Source organism: Nyctibius grandis, chromosome 4 (assembly GCF_013368605.1).
Source record: "Nyctibius grandis isolate bNycGra1 chromosome 4, bNycGra1.pri, whole genome shotgun sequence".
NCBI classification, from domain to species: Eukaryota; Metazoa; Chordata; class Aves; order Nyctibiiformes; family Nyctibiidae; genus Nyctibius; species Nyctibius grandis.
The window spans coordinates 68,627,955-68,647,108 of NC_090661.1; the positions used below are offsets into that span (position 1 = coordinate 68,627,955).

Here is a 19,154-nt window from a genome sequence, read left to right on the forward strand (position 1 = left end):
CGTGTCCCTCGGGTGGTCACCAGCCTGGGGAGGACTTGGGGGGCTGGGCAGGAACAGGGTGACACCAGGGTTTATTTACACAGACCAAAGCTGCCTGTGCCCGGGCCCGCGGCGCTGAGGACAGACCCCCTGAGCGTGCCGGGGGCGCGGAGCCGGCCCTCAGCCCCTCTTCCCGCCTCAGCCGCGGCCGGCGCAGCCACCACCCCATCCCCACCTCCTCCTGCCTTTAAATAACGACTGAAGTGCCGCCCCCCCCACCACCCCGTTCCTCCCCCGCACCGCCGCTTCCCGCCCGGGGCGGGGGGTGGGAGAGGCCAGGTTGGGCGCGGGCCGCCGCGCTGCGGAGCCCGTCCTGCACCAGGCGGCGGAGGCAGAGCGAGCGCCCGGCGGCACCGCGAGCTGCGGCGGCCGAGCCCGCACCGCTTTCCTCCTCCTCCTGTCAGCCCGGCCCGGCTCGGCTCGGCTCGGCTCGGCGTCCCGCCCGGCCGCCCCGCTCGCGGTCTCCCGCCCTCTATGGATGGGAAGGCAGCACCCAACGGCGTGGCCACCATCGAGGACAGGATCTTGCGGATCACGGGCTACTATGGATATTACCCGGGCTACTCCAGCCAGAAAAGTAAGGCGCTCTCCCGGCCCTTGGGGTGCGGAGGGGGGGGTAGAGCCCTGAGGGTAGCCGTGGCCCCCCAAAATGCCCCCCCCACCCCTCGGGGGGTGTGTGCGGGGGGCCCGGGGCCGCTCGCTGCCCGGTTGTCCCCCGAGGAGGCTCGGCGGGCCGCGGGCTCTGCGGCCGTGGGGGCCGGTGGAGGAGCGCGTCGGGAGAGGGGGGCGACGGCGTTTCGCCGCCCAACTTCGGCGCCCACGGCTCCATCCCGCAGCCGCCGCTCCGGGGGGATGCGGGGACCTTTCACTGGTGTCCTGAGGTGTGTTTTTTATTCCCACACCCCTCCCTACCGCCCGCCTCCGCGGGGGTTTTGCTCGCCGGGTGCTCCGCGCCGCACCGGGAAAGTTTTGGTCCCGGTGGGTCTCCCCCACCCCGGGCGGCCGCTTCAGCGTGAAGCTCCTGGATTATTCATCTTCCTCACAAAACTAATTAGATTTTTCCAGAAAAGTGGGGAGTTACCGAGGGGTTTTTCTTCATGCCATTTTAATACTCGCATTTGTGGTTTAGAGGTTTGCTGTTGGGTTGGTTTTTTCGTTCCCCCCCCTTAAAAGAAGCAGCTGAAATTAAAGCAGTTGGTCCTTGCAGAAATTCACTAGTTTTGCTTTTGAAGTTTTTAATTAGGAGCAGCGGGTTCCTAGCAGCTGGGAGAACCTTAGTGGGTTTCTCTGAAATTGTGGCTGTCCCAGTGCTCGGTAGAGCTATTTAACAGGGAAAGTTGGGCTAATGAAAGAAATGATTCATTTTTACCACCGAGGAAATGGATGCATTAGGGTTTTATTGTCTGGTAGTTATTTTGCAGTTTGCAAAAGCTACGACTGTCACGGCTTAAAAAACAAAAGGGGGATGGAGGCAAAAAACCCCCACCTGAGATGAGGTGAGCACTAAGGAGCAGACTTTAAACTGAATATTTAAACTCCCCTTGAAATCAAAGGGGGTGAACTGCTTTCCAGAGCACACAGTGCAGTGCTCCGCCAGCTCTACTGCAACAGTAAACAAAAGCACAATTAGTAAACTGCGAATATCAAACATGTCCGTGGGCTTTTTATGACAGAGGAAAGCCATGCATTGAACCCATTAAAAAAAAAATTCCTTTGTGTAATGGTCAGCTGAAAAAGCAAACAGTCAAGCCCAGTGATTTTTATTTGGCTGTTACTGGTGGCATGCTAACAGCATGGCAGGTGCTGTGATCGTTTGGTGAGGTCAGTTGGTTTGTGTGTAGTCAGAGGAGTTGGGAAGAAGCTCAGAACAATCTGGAGGAATGGCTGCATGACAGTCCAGGGACTATTTAAGTCTGAGCCAGGTGGGACCTGTGTCCCAAATTCTGCAGCAGCTACAGAGGGTCTCTACGGTGTGATTTTACCAGAGGAGGATGAGGATACTGGCTTAATACTTTGTCGGAAGTTTGCTTCAGTGGCAGAATGCAATTTTTCAGTCTGCAGCAACATTCCCACTCTCTATCAAAATGCAGACCTGAATTCAGTGTTGGCAATGCAAGTGGTTCTGCATGGGTGCATCAGGGAGGCCAGGAGAGAACTGCCCGGACAAAGAAAAGCTTTCTTAGTCCAGGACCAGGTTCTGTGGATGCTACAAATTGCATCTGCTTAAAATTAGATAAAGCGTGCTGGGAGAGGCCAAGGCTTTCAAAAGTGCTGACTCTTGGGGTTTCATTGCAAATCTCCCAGCCTTTTGTACCTTTGAAGACTGGGTGCTGAGGCAAAACAAAGGTGATTAGTATCTCAGGTTTTGCTGTGAAGAAAATAAACAAAATTTGTGGTCATCATGCTTGAAGAGGAAAGCTGGAAGTGTGTAACCCAGAGGTATCCCAATATTTAAATGCCCTTGGGTAAATGAAAAGCATGTACCCCTTCTAAGCTATGAACGCTTTTTAAAGCAGTCTCATAAGTTTTGGAACCAGCATCATAGTTTTTGGAGAGCTTGCAGTTGGTGAATGACTACCTTATCCTCGTGGCTGTGTGTTTTGGGTTTATAAAGTGCTTTGATGTGTTAAGATTTTCACAAGGATGTTCTTGCCCCTACCTGGGGAAGAAAAAGGCATTCTTCAGGCATCTTGAATGTATACAGCCTCTTGGCACTGAGGCAGCAAGAGTCACCCTTGGAGGTCCTGGCTTGGAGATCTTACTCCTTTCCTGTGTCTAGGCTGAAGTATCGCCTTCAAGTGGTGTTGCTTCAAAGTGCTGTTGACAGTTCTTTTACTTAATTGTTCAGTACAGCTACAACACTGACTGGAGGTGCGAAGTTTGTACAACTAATTATTAATGAACTTGATATCTCAGTTTATTTTGGTGAGGGCATGATTTTGTCACTGCTATACAAATACAGTTTTAGTGCAACTGAACGATGCCCGTGCCTTTTGCTGGAGAGCAGCGTGCTGGTGGCATGCAATGTGCTCAAGACTTTCAGGTAAGTTGTGTCTCTGCCTTTCCCAGTGGCAGAGGAGATTTTGTCCTGTCGTGTGCCTGAACCTGTAGCATGCGCTGTCATCTGCTTGCGCTGTCACCTTGCTCCTGCTTGGGCCTGAAGGGTGCCTGGGGAAGAAGGCAGCTGAGGATCAGCTGTTGTCCCCAGGATGGCTTTGTGTTTTCTGCCTGTTGGGTATCCCTTGGGTCTGATCAGGCACCAGATGGGGATGTTACTTGGATGATGACAGCCTGCTGATGGTCACCACCTTCCCTGAGGGTCCTCTTTGTGCCCAGCTAGGAAAGGTGAAGGCAGGGGGTAGGTGGCTGCTGTTCTGCTCACTCCTGGGGGGGGACCCTGGAAAATGGCAAAAAAAGCTGAAGGCTCTGTGAATTGTGCTGGTGATTTACATCCCTCCCTTAGCGGACTGGCATGTTTTCCATGGTTTAACAGACGATACCTAGGTTTTTGTGTGTGAAGGCTAAGGACTGGTCACAAATCATAATGAAATCTAATATCAAAGGACTGTAGAGTTCAAGAGCTGTTATTACAAAGAACTGCAGTATTTTCTAGAGACTTTTGCATGTTCTATATTTGTGTGCACTAACCTATTTCAGACTTGGGAGTGTGCATATGATGATTCTTGTTAATTTTGGGTCAGGCACTCTTATAATTTTGTTTATCCTTTAGAAAAAAGCTGTTAGAGAAGGAAAATACCTTCTTTATTTCTCTGTAAGTCATCTGATTAAGCAGAAGCATGTATTTTGGTTTGGTATTTGCATCCATGTATATTGCAAAAAAACCCCCCCGTATCCTGCATAATAAGTCACGGGAAATGGAGCAAGATATGATGGGATTTTTCTTCCCCCCTACCTGTTCCTTAGATGAAAAGGGCTCTTCTTGATCCCAGTCCTTGATCCATGTACCTTTGGATGCATGGCTTGATCCCTGAATTCCTGCATTTAAAATATACAGAGTATATATAAGGTCTCTGGCTTCTGTGGGAAGGAAAGAGGGGCTGTGTGACTCTTTCAGTGAATTCCTTCAAAGTTACTCCATAATTTCTCAGGGCATGGTGCTGGTGCAGATCAGATGCTCCAGCCTTCGGCCCGGGGCTGCAGATGGTGCTTCCATGTTCGTGACCCCTTGGATTCGTGTTTCAACGTGTGCATTTTAATTTGGTTTGATCCAGCTTTTCTATCTACACAAACAGTGGGAAACAGTGTTGCCTCTCCTGATCTTGGCCATAACTTCTCATTCTTCTGACTTTTGATGGTAATACAATCATGTTTAGTGTCTCCTGTCTTAAGAGTATGTACAGGTTTTGTTTTTGTTTTTTTCTTTCTTTTTTTGACTCTTTCCAACTGCCACTCCATCTGCCTTTCATCTCAGTACTGAAAGCTTTTTTTACTTTCACACTACAAAGCTCCTCTCCTTCAAGTCTGTCCTAACACCTTTTCTGTGCCTTCCACTGAATTCAAACTGCTCCAGCTGAAGTTTCTCATCTCTTATCTTCATCAGCTTCACCAAGTCCACCTCCAAGACAAGCAGTTTCTGCCTGTGTAATGTCTTTTTGATGGAGCTCTTGCCACCATCCACAAAGTCTTATGTCTTGTCCCGGCTCTCAGCGTTGCAGATCTGCATTTCTCTAGTGCTGTTTTCTCAGGTCTGGACAAGAACAGCATAACCATACTAAAGACGCAGTGGCTGCGCTTGTTCTCCTAGCACTTCACATGAGCCATCACCTTTTCTTTTTCATCATGCTTGCAGAGCTTCTCTTAAAATGCAAAGCTTATTTTCCACCCTTAAGGCTCCTGTCATTCAGATCTGGAGGGTTTGATTCCCACTGCAGCAGGCCATGAATGCAAACTTCCAGCAGGTGCTTGCAGGACTTTTAAGCCAGTCCCTTTGTACGTTCTCCCATACGTCTTTGAGGTCTCCTTCTCCTCTTCTTCAGACCTGCATTGAAACCCTGGAGCTGCATAAGCTCCTAGAAGCAGAGGGTGGTGTCTCGTGTCTGCGCAGCAGTGGGACTGGTGGCCGTGTTCCTGGGCACACGGTGTGATAGTGGGTGGCCACTTCTCCGATGGAGCTGCATGGCCAGACGTGTCTGCCAGGGAGCTGGAAAGCCCTTACAGCAGTGTGTGTCCTTAGCGGTGCTTGGCACCTGGGAAGAAATGCTGAACCTGGCCTTAACATTAGCACAGTTGCTGAAGAGAATAAGCTCTGTGTTTTTTTACTTCCCTAGAACAGCTCGAGCAAGGTTTTGTGGTTTAATTTGGCAAGTTAAGCCTCAAGTCAGCAATGAACTTAAGCATCTGCTTAAGTCTGAACTTGCACTAAGCCGCTGGACTTTGACAATGTGTTTAAAGCAAAGCAATTAAGCATGGACTTAACTTAATAACACTGGGATTACAGGCACGCTGAGCCGGCATCAGTGGCTTGGCAATTCGGCTCTCCAGCTCTCTGAGCAGAGTAAAAGGCTGTGGAGGGGAAATCTAACTCCGAAACGTTGGAGGGAATTTTCTCCTGGTGATTACAGCAGCTGTGCCAGCAGCTCTGCTGCAGTATGGATCACATGGCAAACCCGGATCATCTCCGTGCTTACCGAACACCATGCCCTCCTGGTGCCTTCTCGCTTCCAGCGAGAGGAGCAAAGGCTCAGTGTGTTTACTGGAGGCACCCAGCTGCTTCTCCAGCAGTTTGCAGAGCCTGGAATGGGAGAGACTGGGAAAGGAGCAGTTGAGGAGAGGTGCTTTGAAATTTTTGGTGGATGAGGCTGGTTTCATGGAGTTGTGTTTGAGGGGGTCTGGGAGGGAGGCAGCGGTGTCTGAATCTGCCTCTGTGTGAGCTGGAGAGGTCTCAGGGCTGCTTCAGCTTGTACCAGTTGTGGCATCTGCCCCTGTGCCACCTGATAGGGTTTGGGTTGCAAGGACTCCAGATGCAGGCCTAGGCTGGAATAAGCTTTGTTTCAAAGCCCTTCCCTTCCCTGCTGGGCAGGGATTTTCCATAGGAGAGTTATTCCCGGCCCTTCTTTTAGGGAGGGTGTGCTGCCACGGGGACTGGATTGCAAAGGTGGATGTCACGGTGTAGGATGCGTCCCTGTTGTAGTTGCTTCTCCTTGCAGGCTTCTCTCTCTGTTCAGGCAAAAAAAAAAAGTATGGCTGTGTACCAGCACCGGTAGCAATAACTTGTGAAGTAATTTCCTTCAGCAAAACAGATTTTTATAAATACTCCTTTGCCCGCTAATTTTGGCAAGACCGACTATGTATTCTTTAGTGGAGTAGGGCCAGGGCTTGTGCAGATTTCAGTTTGTGGTGGAAGGGACAGTATGGCAGCCTTGCACTCGTGGCTGGAGCGTGGGAGCTCACCTTCACTTGGGGACTCAAAGCATTTTGGGGTATGAGGGGTCTCACTAACTAGTGGGAGAGGAAACTGATTGAGTCCTTGGCCTTTTGTGAGGGACTGATTTGGTCTCTTTGGGTCAAATCCCTGGGAGCTGAGCCATGAAACTGCAGTACCTGAGTATGCCATGGTGTATGGGTGCAGTTCTGAACAACTGAGGGCAGGAGGGATGAAATTAAATCAGCAAGGACAGCACGGGGACCACGGTGATGGGGAGCATACCCTTGCGAGAGGACTGGCAGGGCTTGGCTTGTGTAGGCTAGCCAAGATGGGAACATGGCTGCTGCTCCAAATACATCTTGGGAGGATGAACAGGGAAATGTGGGAAAGAGTTATTTAAACTGAAATGGCGTGTTGGCATGCAGCCAAATGGTATGAACAGGCCATGAATAAATTAAGGCTGGAAATTAGCAGAAGGATGAAATTAATGGCCAGAAAGTCTCTCCCAGTCTTATTTATCTAAACAAGAATTATTTCCCAAGCTTTAAAGATGCCTCATAAAGAAGTTTGCCAAGATTTTGAGAAAAATTACTCCTATTTGGCAGGGGAAATTGAGCCAGTAAGGGGCTGTGTGTGTTAATTTGCCAGAGATTGTGCAAAACAAGCCATAATGTTTGATGGAGCGATCTCTTCCTCCACTGGTGCCTGCGCAGCAGATCTTGCGCTGAACCTGGCCTGGTGCTAAGGTTGGTAGAGGTGCTTTCGATAACTTGGTAGCTTCCTACACGTGTCTTCTGCCTGGTTTTCAGTTCAACTGCCTTCTCGGGCGCATTTGCTCCAGCCCTTCTCACAGAAAGGCTTCCTTGCTGCCTGGCCCTCTGGGTGATGGCTGGGCCATGCTTTGTGCTCCCGAGTGGCACGGCTCTCCGGCAGCCTGCTGCTTCACCTCGCTTGCACCCGTTCACCTGAGCTGGCTTGAAGCTCCCTCGACTTGCTGATATCATGGCAGCATGGAGCTGCATGCTGCTTTCTTTTCCTCTTTTTCCTAAAAGAGTTGCTGCTGCAAGTAGCTCATTAAGAAATGACCTGGTTATGCCATGAGCTCCTGGCATTCTTCTGGAGTGCACAGAAGACATGTCCCTTATTTTTACTGTCCTTCCAGCACTCTTTCCCTTACATCGTCTTCCCCATCCACTCAGGCAGGCAGATGCATCTCTGGTCTTGGTTAAATATGGTAAAATAATCTTCCAAAGTGCCAGATGGTTCTGAGCAAGCTTCCCCATGCTTGAACTCCTTTTTTATTATTATTATTATTACTGGTTTTAAAAGTTTGCAATTATTTCTTCTGCACGCTTGGAAATTGATGGGCTTTTGCTCAGCTTCGTGCATGGGAATTCACCCATGAAAGTGAATTTGCGGCTTGCTGTTTGTTGAACAACTGGTGGCAGGAATTTTTTCACACAAACCTGCTGCTGGATGATCACAATAATGAATAATGAAAATGCCTGCGAAAAAAGCCAGCGTCTCTTTGTGGCAAATGCACAAATAGGGTGGGGGGGAAAAAAGTGAAGTGCTTAACTGACTGGTTAAATTATTCACCAAGTGGACCAGCTCTACTTAGTGAGACTGAAAATCTTTTTTTCTTGCAGTAAGGTGAAGTGAGAGTCCCTGGTGGCCTACGGTTTGGGCTGGCCCTCTGCAGAATGGCAAATTTCACTGCACGAAGATAGAATCTGTAACGTTATGCCTAGCTAATACCCAGGGTATGGCTTACACAGTGATGGCAGAGCTGTAAATGAGAGCATCCCAGGCACTTTGAGTGGCAACGGTGAATTCATTCAGTATGTGTTCGAGTCACAGGCTTTTGGTGTGTCTGCCACACAAAGAAGACCTTTCTATTATTACTTTAAAAACATATTGATTCTTCCTGGACTTCTCGTGCAAATAGGATTGATAAAATGGACTTAATACTTAATGGTCAAGACTTAATGGTCTTGATAAAATGGGACAAGGTACTAGAAGGTAAGGGGGCCCAAGATAGTTGGTTAGCATTCAAGGACTGCTTCTTCCGAGCTCAAGATCAGAGCATCCCAGCAGGTAGGAAGTCAAGGAAGTGTACCAGGAGACCTGCATGGTTAAACAGGGAACTGCTGGGCAAACTCAAGTGGAAGAAGAGGGTGTACAGATCATGGAAGGAGGGGCTGGCCACTTGGGAGGAATATAAGTCTGTTGTCAGAGGATGTAGGGAGGCAACCAGGAAAGCTAAGGCCTCCTTGGAATTAAACCTTGCAAGAGAGGTCAAGGACAACAGAAAGGGCTTCTTCAAATACATTGCAGGTAAAGCCAACACTAGAGGCAATGTAGGCCCACTGATGAATGAGGTGGGGGCCCTGGAGACAGAGGATAAAAAGAAGGCGGAGTTACTGAATGCCTTCTTTGCCTCTGTCTATACTGCTGGAGGCTGTCCTGAGGAGCCCCAGACCCCTGAGGCCCCAGAAGAAGTCAGGATAGAGGAGGAATCTGTCTTGGTAGATGAGGGCTGGGTCAGGGACCAATTAAGCAACCTGGACATCCATAAATCCATGGGCCCTGATGGGATGCACCCGCGGGTGCTGAGGGAGCTGGCGGAAGTCATTGCTAGGCCACTCTCCATCATCTTTGCTAAGTCGTGGGCAACGGGAGAGGTGCCTGAGGACTGGAGGAAAGCGAATGTCACTCCAGTCTTCAAAAAGGGCAAGAAGGAGGACCCGGGTAACTATAGACCGGTCAGCCTCACCTCCATCCCCGGAAAGGTGATGGAACAACTTGTCCTTGGTGCTGTCTCTAGGCACATCAAGGATAGGGGGATCATTAGGGGCAGTCAACATGGCTTCACCAAGGGGAAGTCATGCTTAACCAACTTGATAGCCTTTTATGAGGACGTAACCCAGTGGAGAGATGATGGTAAAGCTGTGGATGTGGTCTATCTTGATTTCAGTAAAGCGTTTGACACGGTCTCCCACAGCATCCTCGCAGCTAAACTGGGGAAGTGTGGTCTGGATGATCGGGTAGTGAGGTGGATTGTGAACTGGCTGAAGGAAAGAAGCCAGAGAGTGGTGGTCAATGGGACAGAGTCCAGTTGGAGGCCTGTGTCTAGCGGAGTCCCTCAAGGGTCGGTACTGGGACCAGTACTATTCAATATATTCATTAATGACTTGGATGAGGGAATAGAGTGCACTGTCAGCAAGTTCGCTGATGACACCAAACTGGGAGGAGTGGCTGACACACCGGAAGGCTGCGCAGCCATTCAGAGAGACCTGGACAGGCTGGAGAGTTGGGCGGGGAGAAATTTAATGAAATATAACAAGGGCAAGTGTAGAGTCCTGCATCTGGGCAAGAACAACCCCAGGTATGAGTACAAGTTGGGGACAGACCTGTTGGAGACCAGCATAGGGGAAAGGGACCTAGGGGTCCTAGTGGACAACAGGATGACCATGAGCCAGCAGTGTGCCCTTGTGGCCAAGAAGGCCAATGGCATCCTGGGGTGTATTAGAAGGGGTGTGGTTAGCAGGTCGAGAGAGGTTCTCCTCCCCCTCTACTCTGCCCTGGTGAGGCCGCATCTGGAATATTGTGTCCAGTTCTGGGCCCCTCAGTTCAAGAAGGACAGGGAACTGCTAGAGAGAGTCCAGCGCAGAGACACAAAGATGATTAAGGGGGTGGAACATCTCCCTTATGAGGAGAGGCTGAGGGAGCTGGGTCTCTTTAGCTTAGAGAAGAGGAGACTGAGGGGTGACCTCATTAATGTTTATAAATATGTTAAGGGCAAGTGTCATGAGGATGGAGCCAGGCTCTTCTCAGTGACATCCCTTGACAGGACAAGGGGCAATGGGTGCAAGCTGGAACACAGGAGGTTCCACACAAATATGAGGAAAAACTTCTTTATGGTGAGGGTGACCGAACACTGGCACAGGCTGCCCAGAGAGGTTGTGGAGTCTCCTTCTCTGGAGACATTCAAAACCCGCCTGGATGCGTTCCTGTGTGATATGGTCTAGGCAATCCTGCTCCGGCAGGGGGATTGGACTAGATGGTCTTTCGAGGTCCCTTCCAATCCCTAACATTCTGTGATTCTGTGATTCTGTGACTTGCCCTTTCCTGTGTTCAGCTGGGCTGGATCAGGGGTAGCAGAACAAGGGAGTGAGAAAGCTGTCTCTGCTGTCCTTTTGTAGAGCCTTTTGTGGCTGCCCCCTCCCTGGCAGTTTTCAAGGCCAGGTTGGATGGGGCTTGGAGCAACCTGGTCTAGAGGAAGGTGTCCCTGCCTGTGGCAGGGGGGTTGGAACTAGATGATCTTTAAGGTCCCTTCCAACCCAAACCATTCTGTGATTCTATGATTTGCTCCTGTTCTGGTTTCCTTATGAACTAAGGCATGGGAGCAGGATTCAGGTCTAGGGTGGAAGATGATGTTTCCTGCTGTTTCTGGCAATCTTAAAGCTGTTCCTTGTCTTGGAGCTGTCCAGCCTATTTTGTCTGATGCAAGAAGAGCTCCCATGCCTGTTTTGATTCCCATTTAAGTTTCCGATTACATTTTTGGGAGGGAGGAAGGGAGAGGCAAGCACCAGCGTGGCAGTTCATGGGTCAATACGACTCCACCAAAACAGTTCCACCGTATCCACTAGTCATAGTAGTGATCTCTTCATCCAGAGTGAGAAATAAATTGTAGCTTGAACCCAACCTGGCAACTGTTGCAGTTTCATTCCTTCCTGTTTCGGGCATTCTGTGCTTGCGACATGACTGGGACGTAGCTGTTCATGGCACTGAAGCAGTATTGCTTGAGAAATTGCCTGCTGAAGCAATACAGAGTACAGCTATCTCTCTTCCTGCAGAGGCTTAGTCTTCTGGGGGACATTTTTGATGAGGGCTAACACACACCTTGATTATTAATGGGGTAGTTGGAGATGCTGAGCATTTTGCCAAAAAGGTTTCCTATTGGGGACTGATTTTTCATATGATTCATAAGAACACAACTGTGTGGGTTCATTCCAGCTAATGGCCATTGTATACCTGAATGTCTAAGGACAGTACTGACACTACGTGCTGCTGTGCCTGTGTAAGATGCATGTGAAACAAGACTGGAACACGTGTTCTCTGTTGGAGTGCTCTGAGACAGAAAAGTGATTGCATTAGTTCTCACAGCATGATTTATATTACTTGGAGTAAGATGTCGTAGTCGTTATAGTGCAGTTGTTATGACCCTTTTCTTTTATATGTCCTAATCCTGGGACTTTTTAATCATTTCTTAGACAAAGCTTGCCATGTGGAGTTTGCAGCCTTGGAAATGTGTGAGTGCAGGCTGGGTTTTTTCTCTGCAGTGCCAGAAATAATCCGTTGTGTGATAAGTTACAGGGGTTAGAATTTGTAGCAGCTTGTGTGCAAGTGGGATGCTTTGCAGCATTCCACCAGAGGAAATCCTTCAATGTTGACAGCGTGGATGATAGGAAGGTGAACTCTTTGTGGTGTTTCTGTACCACAGTTTGGACTTCTACCTAAGGAGGATTTGTTCTACATGTGAGAAAGCACTTGCTCCGTTCTCAGTACTCAATGAGGCTGCTAACACAAAGAGCAGGTGGAAAATGATTGAACTTAGCATTTACCGGGAAGATGGAAAAGAAGAATACATGTGATGAAGTTTCCTAATTTTCTATCAATTCTTGCTTCTTTCCAAGGTGGGATGGAATGGGAAGGAAGTGAGGAAATAGATTAGAAGAAAACTTTAAACATTTTGAGAACATATCTTCTGAGGAAAAAAAAAAATCTGACTAGTGAAGTGTCTGGAATGTCACTAAAGAAGTGCCACTTTTCACATGCATTGAAAAAAAGAACCTTGGGGGAAGGAACAAAAGATATCTTTCAGCTGAAAAACATAGTTGAGCTGTTGTTGGTGTGCCGAGCCATGTGTCCTGTCGAGGTGATTCATCCAGTACAAGGCCTGCCTTCTGTCACTCTTCTTGGGGTACCCTTTGGCAATGGGCATGGATTATCTGTGGTAGTGTGCCACAAAGCTTGATGCTTGCAGGGAACGTTGGACTGACTTCAGTGTGCAGTTAAGTGTACAACTGTCACCTGACCTAGTGTCTTCACAGAGGTACAGGTTGCAGGAATATCACAGAATCACACAGAATCAACCAGGTTGGAAGAGACCTCTGGGATCATCAAGTCCAGCCGTTGCCCTGACACCACCCTGGCAACTAGACCATGGGGCTAAGTGCCATGTCCAGTCTTTTCTTAAACACCTCCAGAGATGGTGACTCCACCACCTCCCTGGGCAGCCCATTCCAATGTCTAATAACCCTTTCTGAGAAGAAATTCTTCCTAATGTCCAACCTGAACCTCCCCTTCTGAAGGCCATCTGCTCTCGCATGCAGACCTCGCTGGCTGTTCAGAGGGTCAACTTCAAAGGCTGAGGCTGTACTTCACCTGTAGATGCACTGCGGCAGGCGAAAGCACTGAAGAAACTGCTTAGCTGGGTTTTCCAGTTCATCCTGTTTGTTTCCATGCATTCAGTGCTGGAAAGGAGGTTAATCAGATCAAATTAGGGCAACTCTATTTCTAGCTAGGGTCTGTGCAGTGTCTTTGTGCACATCTGCTTTGAAGTGAATTCAGAGCAACTGTTTTGAGCATCCTTGTGAAGACAGGCATGCTCGGCTCTGGGCTTAGAGAAGTCAGCTAGAAGAAAAGATGTCTGTATGTGGGCAGAATCTAGAGAACTTGCTTAAACTCAACTATTAACGCTGTGCACAGATGCAGTGGTGGCTCTTTGGAGAGCCAAAGTTTATAAGGTAGATGCCTCGAAATACCACTTTGGTGAGTGTGCACATGTGATTTAGCTGCAGTGCTCTCAAATTTTGTATGTGTAACTTTTAGAGGCACTTCTTTGAAAATGTGCCTCTTCATTATTCTTGGTTAAAAACATTTACACAGTGTAGTGAAGTTTCATAGCACTTTGTGGAGGTAAGGCATTCCTTATAGTTTACTGCTTCAAGGAGGCAAACAAAATGGGAGGTACAGCTCTCAGGTTTACCCTGTATAGGGGAACGGAGGGTAGAAGAAATCTATCATTATCACCGTGCACTTTATTAACAGATGTTGGTTTTGGTCTCTTATTTTAGCTGGGATCTCAGATTTGCTGTACAAATAATAGTAAGGGACAGACCTCAGTTGTCTGGGTTCACATTTACTTTAGTTCCAAAGCTGCTCCCAGATGTGGGATCTTCACAGCTGAGGATGTTTTTGGTTTAGTTGTAGACAAAACTTAAGCCCCTTTTTTAGGATTTTCTGATGAGCAGAGCTCTGGAGAACAGGATCAAGGTTCTGATCCTTTTTTCTGCCCTTTTTTTTTTTTTGCTTTTCCCCCTGCAGTGAAGCAGTCCTAATGATGTGTTACCTGGCAAAAGATCACCTTAGAGCAGGAGAATCCTCTGGTGGCTTCGTGACTCTTGCCTTCACATCCTCCCTGTGGGTGTTGGATGGTGTGTGGCTGGGTAAAACAAGTCATCCCATTTTGCTCACGTTCCCCAAGTTTTTTGTTTCTCTACTTGAGACTGTGGACAGGTACTGTAGTTTGAATTGCCAAATATCCTTTAGGCACACAAAGAGAAGACTCATAGGCCTTCATCTGAGGGTTATGGTCATTATTGCCTGTCACAGTCAGGTATTCAGAAGCAGATCTCTCTGGAAACCAGCTGGGATAACACAGGGCAGTTTGAACTGATTGTGTAGATACTGGGTCTTCTGCTGCATTTAGGCTTTCCCTGTGTATTTCAGCAGCTTAAGCCATTCTCCTTGCTCCTGACTTTCCCTTTTAATCCTATCAGCCTCCCTTCTCTCCCTGTGTCTGTGGCATCGGACTGGGCTCGTTGAAGGGAAGATCTGAAAGGATGTATATTTGGTGCCTTTGATGTCTTTTTTTATAGGCTATGAACAAAAATTGTCTGTCTATTCCCAAACTGAAGAATACATGATGCCATTCCCAGCCTCCCTCTGAGAGCAGGCTTTGACATCATTCATACTCTCTAATTTATGATATTTTTGTAGCAGTCTGTTAGGTCTGGAAGAGAGTAAAAGGGGTGATTTAGAAAGGAACAAATAGCCCTGTGCCTTGTGGTAGGTCTGTGGGTGACGAGGTTCCTGCTCTTTGGAGTTGCTACTGGGTCTCTCTTTTATCATGGACTCACTTTTTAAAGATGATGTTGTTTTGCCTAATGTAAGCACTTGCTCCTTGTCAAACACATCGTTGTATGTCCTGTTAGGACTTTGCACCTCATTCCTGGGTGTTTTAAAAGAAGATTACAGAACGTCTTGTAACTCATCTGTTGATTTTCTTAACCTGGTTTCCTAAGGAAACAAGGCTTATGCGAACATCATGTCGCTGTCCCTACTCCCTCCTCCTGTAACTTTTGAATCTGTTGGACAAATCCAAGCAAACTTACCAGGAGTTGGAGGGTGTGAAAGGCATGGAGCCCTGATGGACCTTATAAAAACAGCTAGAAAATGGGGGCCCTCTTGGTTCTCCCACAGTGGGAAAGCTGTAGAATTAGCTCACTCCTGAAGATGAGATGTGCTGCATAAAATTTTTGGGGTCTTATTAAAGATGCATCTAGTTAACATCCAGCGTCAGACAGTGGTCAACAGGAGATGTGCAGGGAAGAGTATAATGCAGGTTTCTGGTGCGCTTCCATCCTTCATTGATCTGTGCCTTGGGAATTTCTTGGTGTATGTATATTTTAGTAGCCTTTGATGGATATTTCTTCCATGAATTAGTTTAATTGCTTTTTTAGGTACTGGAGAATCTGGTCAGAAGACACAATTCTGCAGGAAAGTGGCTTTGTCCGTTTTGCTGGTGTGGAATTGCTTATCTCTGCTGCTGCTGGTTCTTTGGGTACAATTCTTGAGCTGACAAATGAGGGGTAATCCCGATGTAGTCTTGGAGTCAGGCCTCCCCCACCCCCCAGTATCTGTGGAGACAGAGGAGGAGAAAGAAAACAAAGCATTTGCCTGTTTGGTGTGAATAAGCATCCTGTGAAGCCAGTATATCTTTTTCATAATTCCTTCCAGCACACAGACGAGATACTAGCCTGGGAGGAGAGACGCTGGCTTCATGCTGTTTGGCTACTTCTCCAGACTGTATTGGGATGCCAGGAGTCCCACAGGGTACACCTGCCTTTGTTTGGGACTTTGAGATGATGTAGTAAAAACAATAAAATGTTTCTACAGGACAGTTTCAGGTTTTGGTCTGAAATTGAATGGATAAAAGGTTAATTTCCAGAACCACAGCTATTGGTAAAGGTCTGTAGAGCATCGCAGATGATGGTTGTGAACCCTTTGTAGTTTTAAAAGAATTGAGAGAATGTAGTTGTTTTATTAAGCTTACAGAAAATGTTATAAAATATTCATGATGATCATCTCCTTTTATTTGAAATAATAAATCCAAGGTTAATTTTGTACTTGCAGAAAACTGGTGGCAGACTATTGGCCCTCTATTTCTTTGCTGGTCTAATGTAGAGATAATACTTAATATTTTATTTACTTTGCAAGGATGTTATTAGGCTCACAAATATGTCATGGTGCCCAGAGAAGGAAAAGTAAGCTGCTGCCTGTTTCTCCTGCAGGTTAGTGAGATAGAGGCTTCTGCAGTCATTTTGGATGTCTTGGCTCCTTAAGAGCCCAGGGAAAGAAAACATTGCTGCACAAGAGGACTCATATAAAGCATAAAAGTTTGTCCATTATAGCAGCAAATTTAATACTTGGTGTAACTCTTAGCTTTAGAAAAGGCAATAAAGAAATTCCACCAGTTCTGCTTGTTTATTTTAAGGGCTAATTTCCTAGACATTGTTTTTGTCACCTATGCCATCCATGGCATTGCCAGTTATGACATTTCTGACCTGTGTTGAAAATCAGAATTTGACATTGTGTTGACGGCACTGAACAAGGAAAAATGCCCCAGGGTTTTATAAATAGGATTTAAAGCAACCTTCCTGTGATTGCATTTCATTATTCTGCTGTCTGTGCTTTTGTTACTTATTTTTTTTTCCCTGAAGAAATGAATGCTGGTTTTCAGTATCGCCACGTAGCGACAACGTGAAGCCTTTTTAGTCACTGCTGCTGCACAAAGTATTGTAAAGTCTGACATCCCTTTGAAGAACTGTTCTTAGCCACTGCTGCTATTTTTATTTTTGAGTTGTTCTCTGCTAGAATATTTTTTTTATTTTGTCCTCGCATGCCCTGAATTTTCTAAACACTTTCAGATCAGCTTACGACAAATCAGTCCAGCTCTTTCCTCCTTCTGGTTTTCCTCACTCTTATTAACATTTACTGGACTGTGCCTTCAAAAATCTAGTTGAAGGATGGGGTTTTTTTTTTTCCTTGAACTCAAAACACGGCCTTTAGAGAAATATCTGCCAGAAGTACTGACCTACAAAATCTATTAGGCTCTCGCCACTGCTGTGAAACTCATTTATGTAATGCTGCTGGATTGGAGGACTCTGCTCGGCTTTGGAGGTAAAATACGAAGTTCAGTCTCGCTTTCATAAGCATAAGTGCAAAGAAGTGGCTGATAATGAGATAATGTTTGCAAACCTAAGGAAGGTGGTTTATGAAGTTCTCTCCTGTTTTTACTTCATGGGTTTGCAGAGATTCCTTGAGGGCAGAGACCATTTGAGTACGTTTAACATCCAAGCGCCGGCAGCCAGGTACTCCGGGCTGGTTCTTGACCTCTGGGAGCACGATAGGACAAACCAGGCTGAGCACCCTCGTAAGAGAGTCTGAGAAGAGATGTACTGAAAGCCATCAGTGAAACTAATTTAGTTATCCCATCTCTGTGATGTTTAAACATGAACGGCATAACAAGGGCAGTCGGGGGCTACATGCACGGAGCTGGGTCGAGTAACCGCAGTGCTGTTTCACTGCGCTGCTCGCAGTCCTCGCAGTGCTGGGGAGGGCTGGGTTGGAGCTATCTGGTGATCCTCTGCTGATGGGAACTGGGAAGTGACTGTTGCAGCTGGCTGGCAAATTAGAGCTGACTTTCTCTGCGTTGACAGAGGCTGCAGAGAAGCCTAGATGGCATGAGAAAAAGGGTGGTCCCAAGGCATTTTTTAATCAGTTCAGCTTCGTTTCCCTCTGCTAAGATCAGATACTGGAGCAGAGTTTGTGGTGGAGTCCTAGGGGTCCTGTGATTGATGGAGAGGTGCAGCACTGGCAATTAATGAGCTTGCTTTGTTGGCTCGAGAGCAGCTGGCTTTAGCTTCTTACTCTGTATGTTTAGTCTTTGGGTAGAGCTGAACTTGCTCTGCTCACGCTGTGAGCCACGTGGATGTCAGGCAAGTCCCAGTTAGAAACCGTGGTGCCATGGCAGCTCTGCGCTGTGCTAGCTCTAATAAGCCCCGTTGTGTGTGGTGGGCTCTGAATGGGGCCACAACTCGCTGATGTCTGCCTGTAAAAGACAGTGGGGACATATCTGTTATTTCAGTGCTGCTCAGAGAGTGGCATAGAGAAAGAGGAGGTTAAGGAGCAAGTGTGTCAGATTTATCAGTTTCTTCATCGAATTTTGCAAAAGTGTCCTTATTACTAGCCGAAAGGAGAAAGCTGGAGGTTAACTGTGATCCTGTGTAACTTGTCAGAGGGGTGTCGAGAACAGGGGAAGTCATTTGCAGGGCATGTCACAGAATCACAGAATGAACCAGGTTGGAAGAGACCTCTGGGATCATCGAGTCCAACCATTGCCCTGACACCACCATGTCAACTAGACCATGGCACTAAGTGCCATGTCCAGTCTTTTCTTAAACACCTCCAGAGATGGTGACTCCACCACCTCCCTGGGCAGCCCCTTCCAATGTCTAATAACCCTTTCTGAGAAGAAATTCTTCCTAATGTCTAACCTGAACCTCCCCTGGCGAAGAGAGGGGAAATGTCGGAGAGAGAAATGTTTTTTCCCTCCATTTCTGAACAGAGTAATAATTTAATGTAAGGACAGTCAGAATGATTAGTCTTATTAGAAAGACAGAAATATAAACAGATGACTGGAAGCACATCCCTACATGAGTATATGGATTTTATAAAGTTTTTGGTGATATTTTGATTGTTATAGACATAATTAGCAACTTATTTGCACTCTATATATTCTTTATAAATGTGCCTTTAATGTGAAGTGTGGCTCAGCATCAGAAGTTTAGCTCTTTGTCCTCTGAAAGATCTTCCAGTGGTGGAGATGCAAAGGCATCTATGTCTGCTCCATCAGAGCATAAAAGTGCAAGAAGCAGGGGAAATAAACTGTTGTGTGTTTGGAGTGGATCAGATGAGAAGGGCAACCAGCACATAAATTTGAACTTGCACTTGCCTGACATTGACGTGCGAGATCAGCAGAGAAGAAGGTTCAGAGTTTTCTTCTTCAACCACTTTTGGGGATTTTGGCCATCCCCAAAAGTGACAGTTCACCCAAACCTTATGCCCTGTTGGATGAGTGAAGTTAAAGCGTAGCAGTGCCTATAATCTTCACGACATAAGGTTATGAAGTAGCTAGTATTATATCCAGCTGCTTTTCAGTACTTGGTCTGAGTGAGCAAGGAGCAAGAGCAAGAGCTGGTTGAATGGGGAATGCAGCAGTTGGTGCAAATCTGGACTAAGGCTGACCTTTGCCTCTCTGGGTTCACAGAATCACAGAATGTTAGGGATTGGAAGGGACCTCGAAAGATCATTTAGTCCA

The 19,154-nt window shown here is 47.2% G+C and overlaps 1 protein-coding gene across 2 annotated transcripts in view; it reads left to right on the forward strand.

Moving 5' to 3' along the window:
- Positions 1-513: 513 nt before the first annotated feature.
- SLC35F4 (solute carrier family 35 member F4) overlaps positions 514-19,154 on the forward strand; it is a 132,537-nt gene continuing 113,896 nt past the window's right edge. For both annotated transcript variants that reach the window (XM_068399539.1, XM_068399540.1), the window contains exon 1: positions 514-616. In XM_068399539.1, coding sequence (XP_068255640.1) covers positions 514-616 — 103 coding nt within the window. The remainder of the gene's footprint in view (positions 617-19,154) is intronic.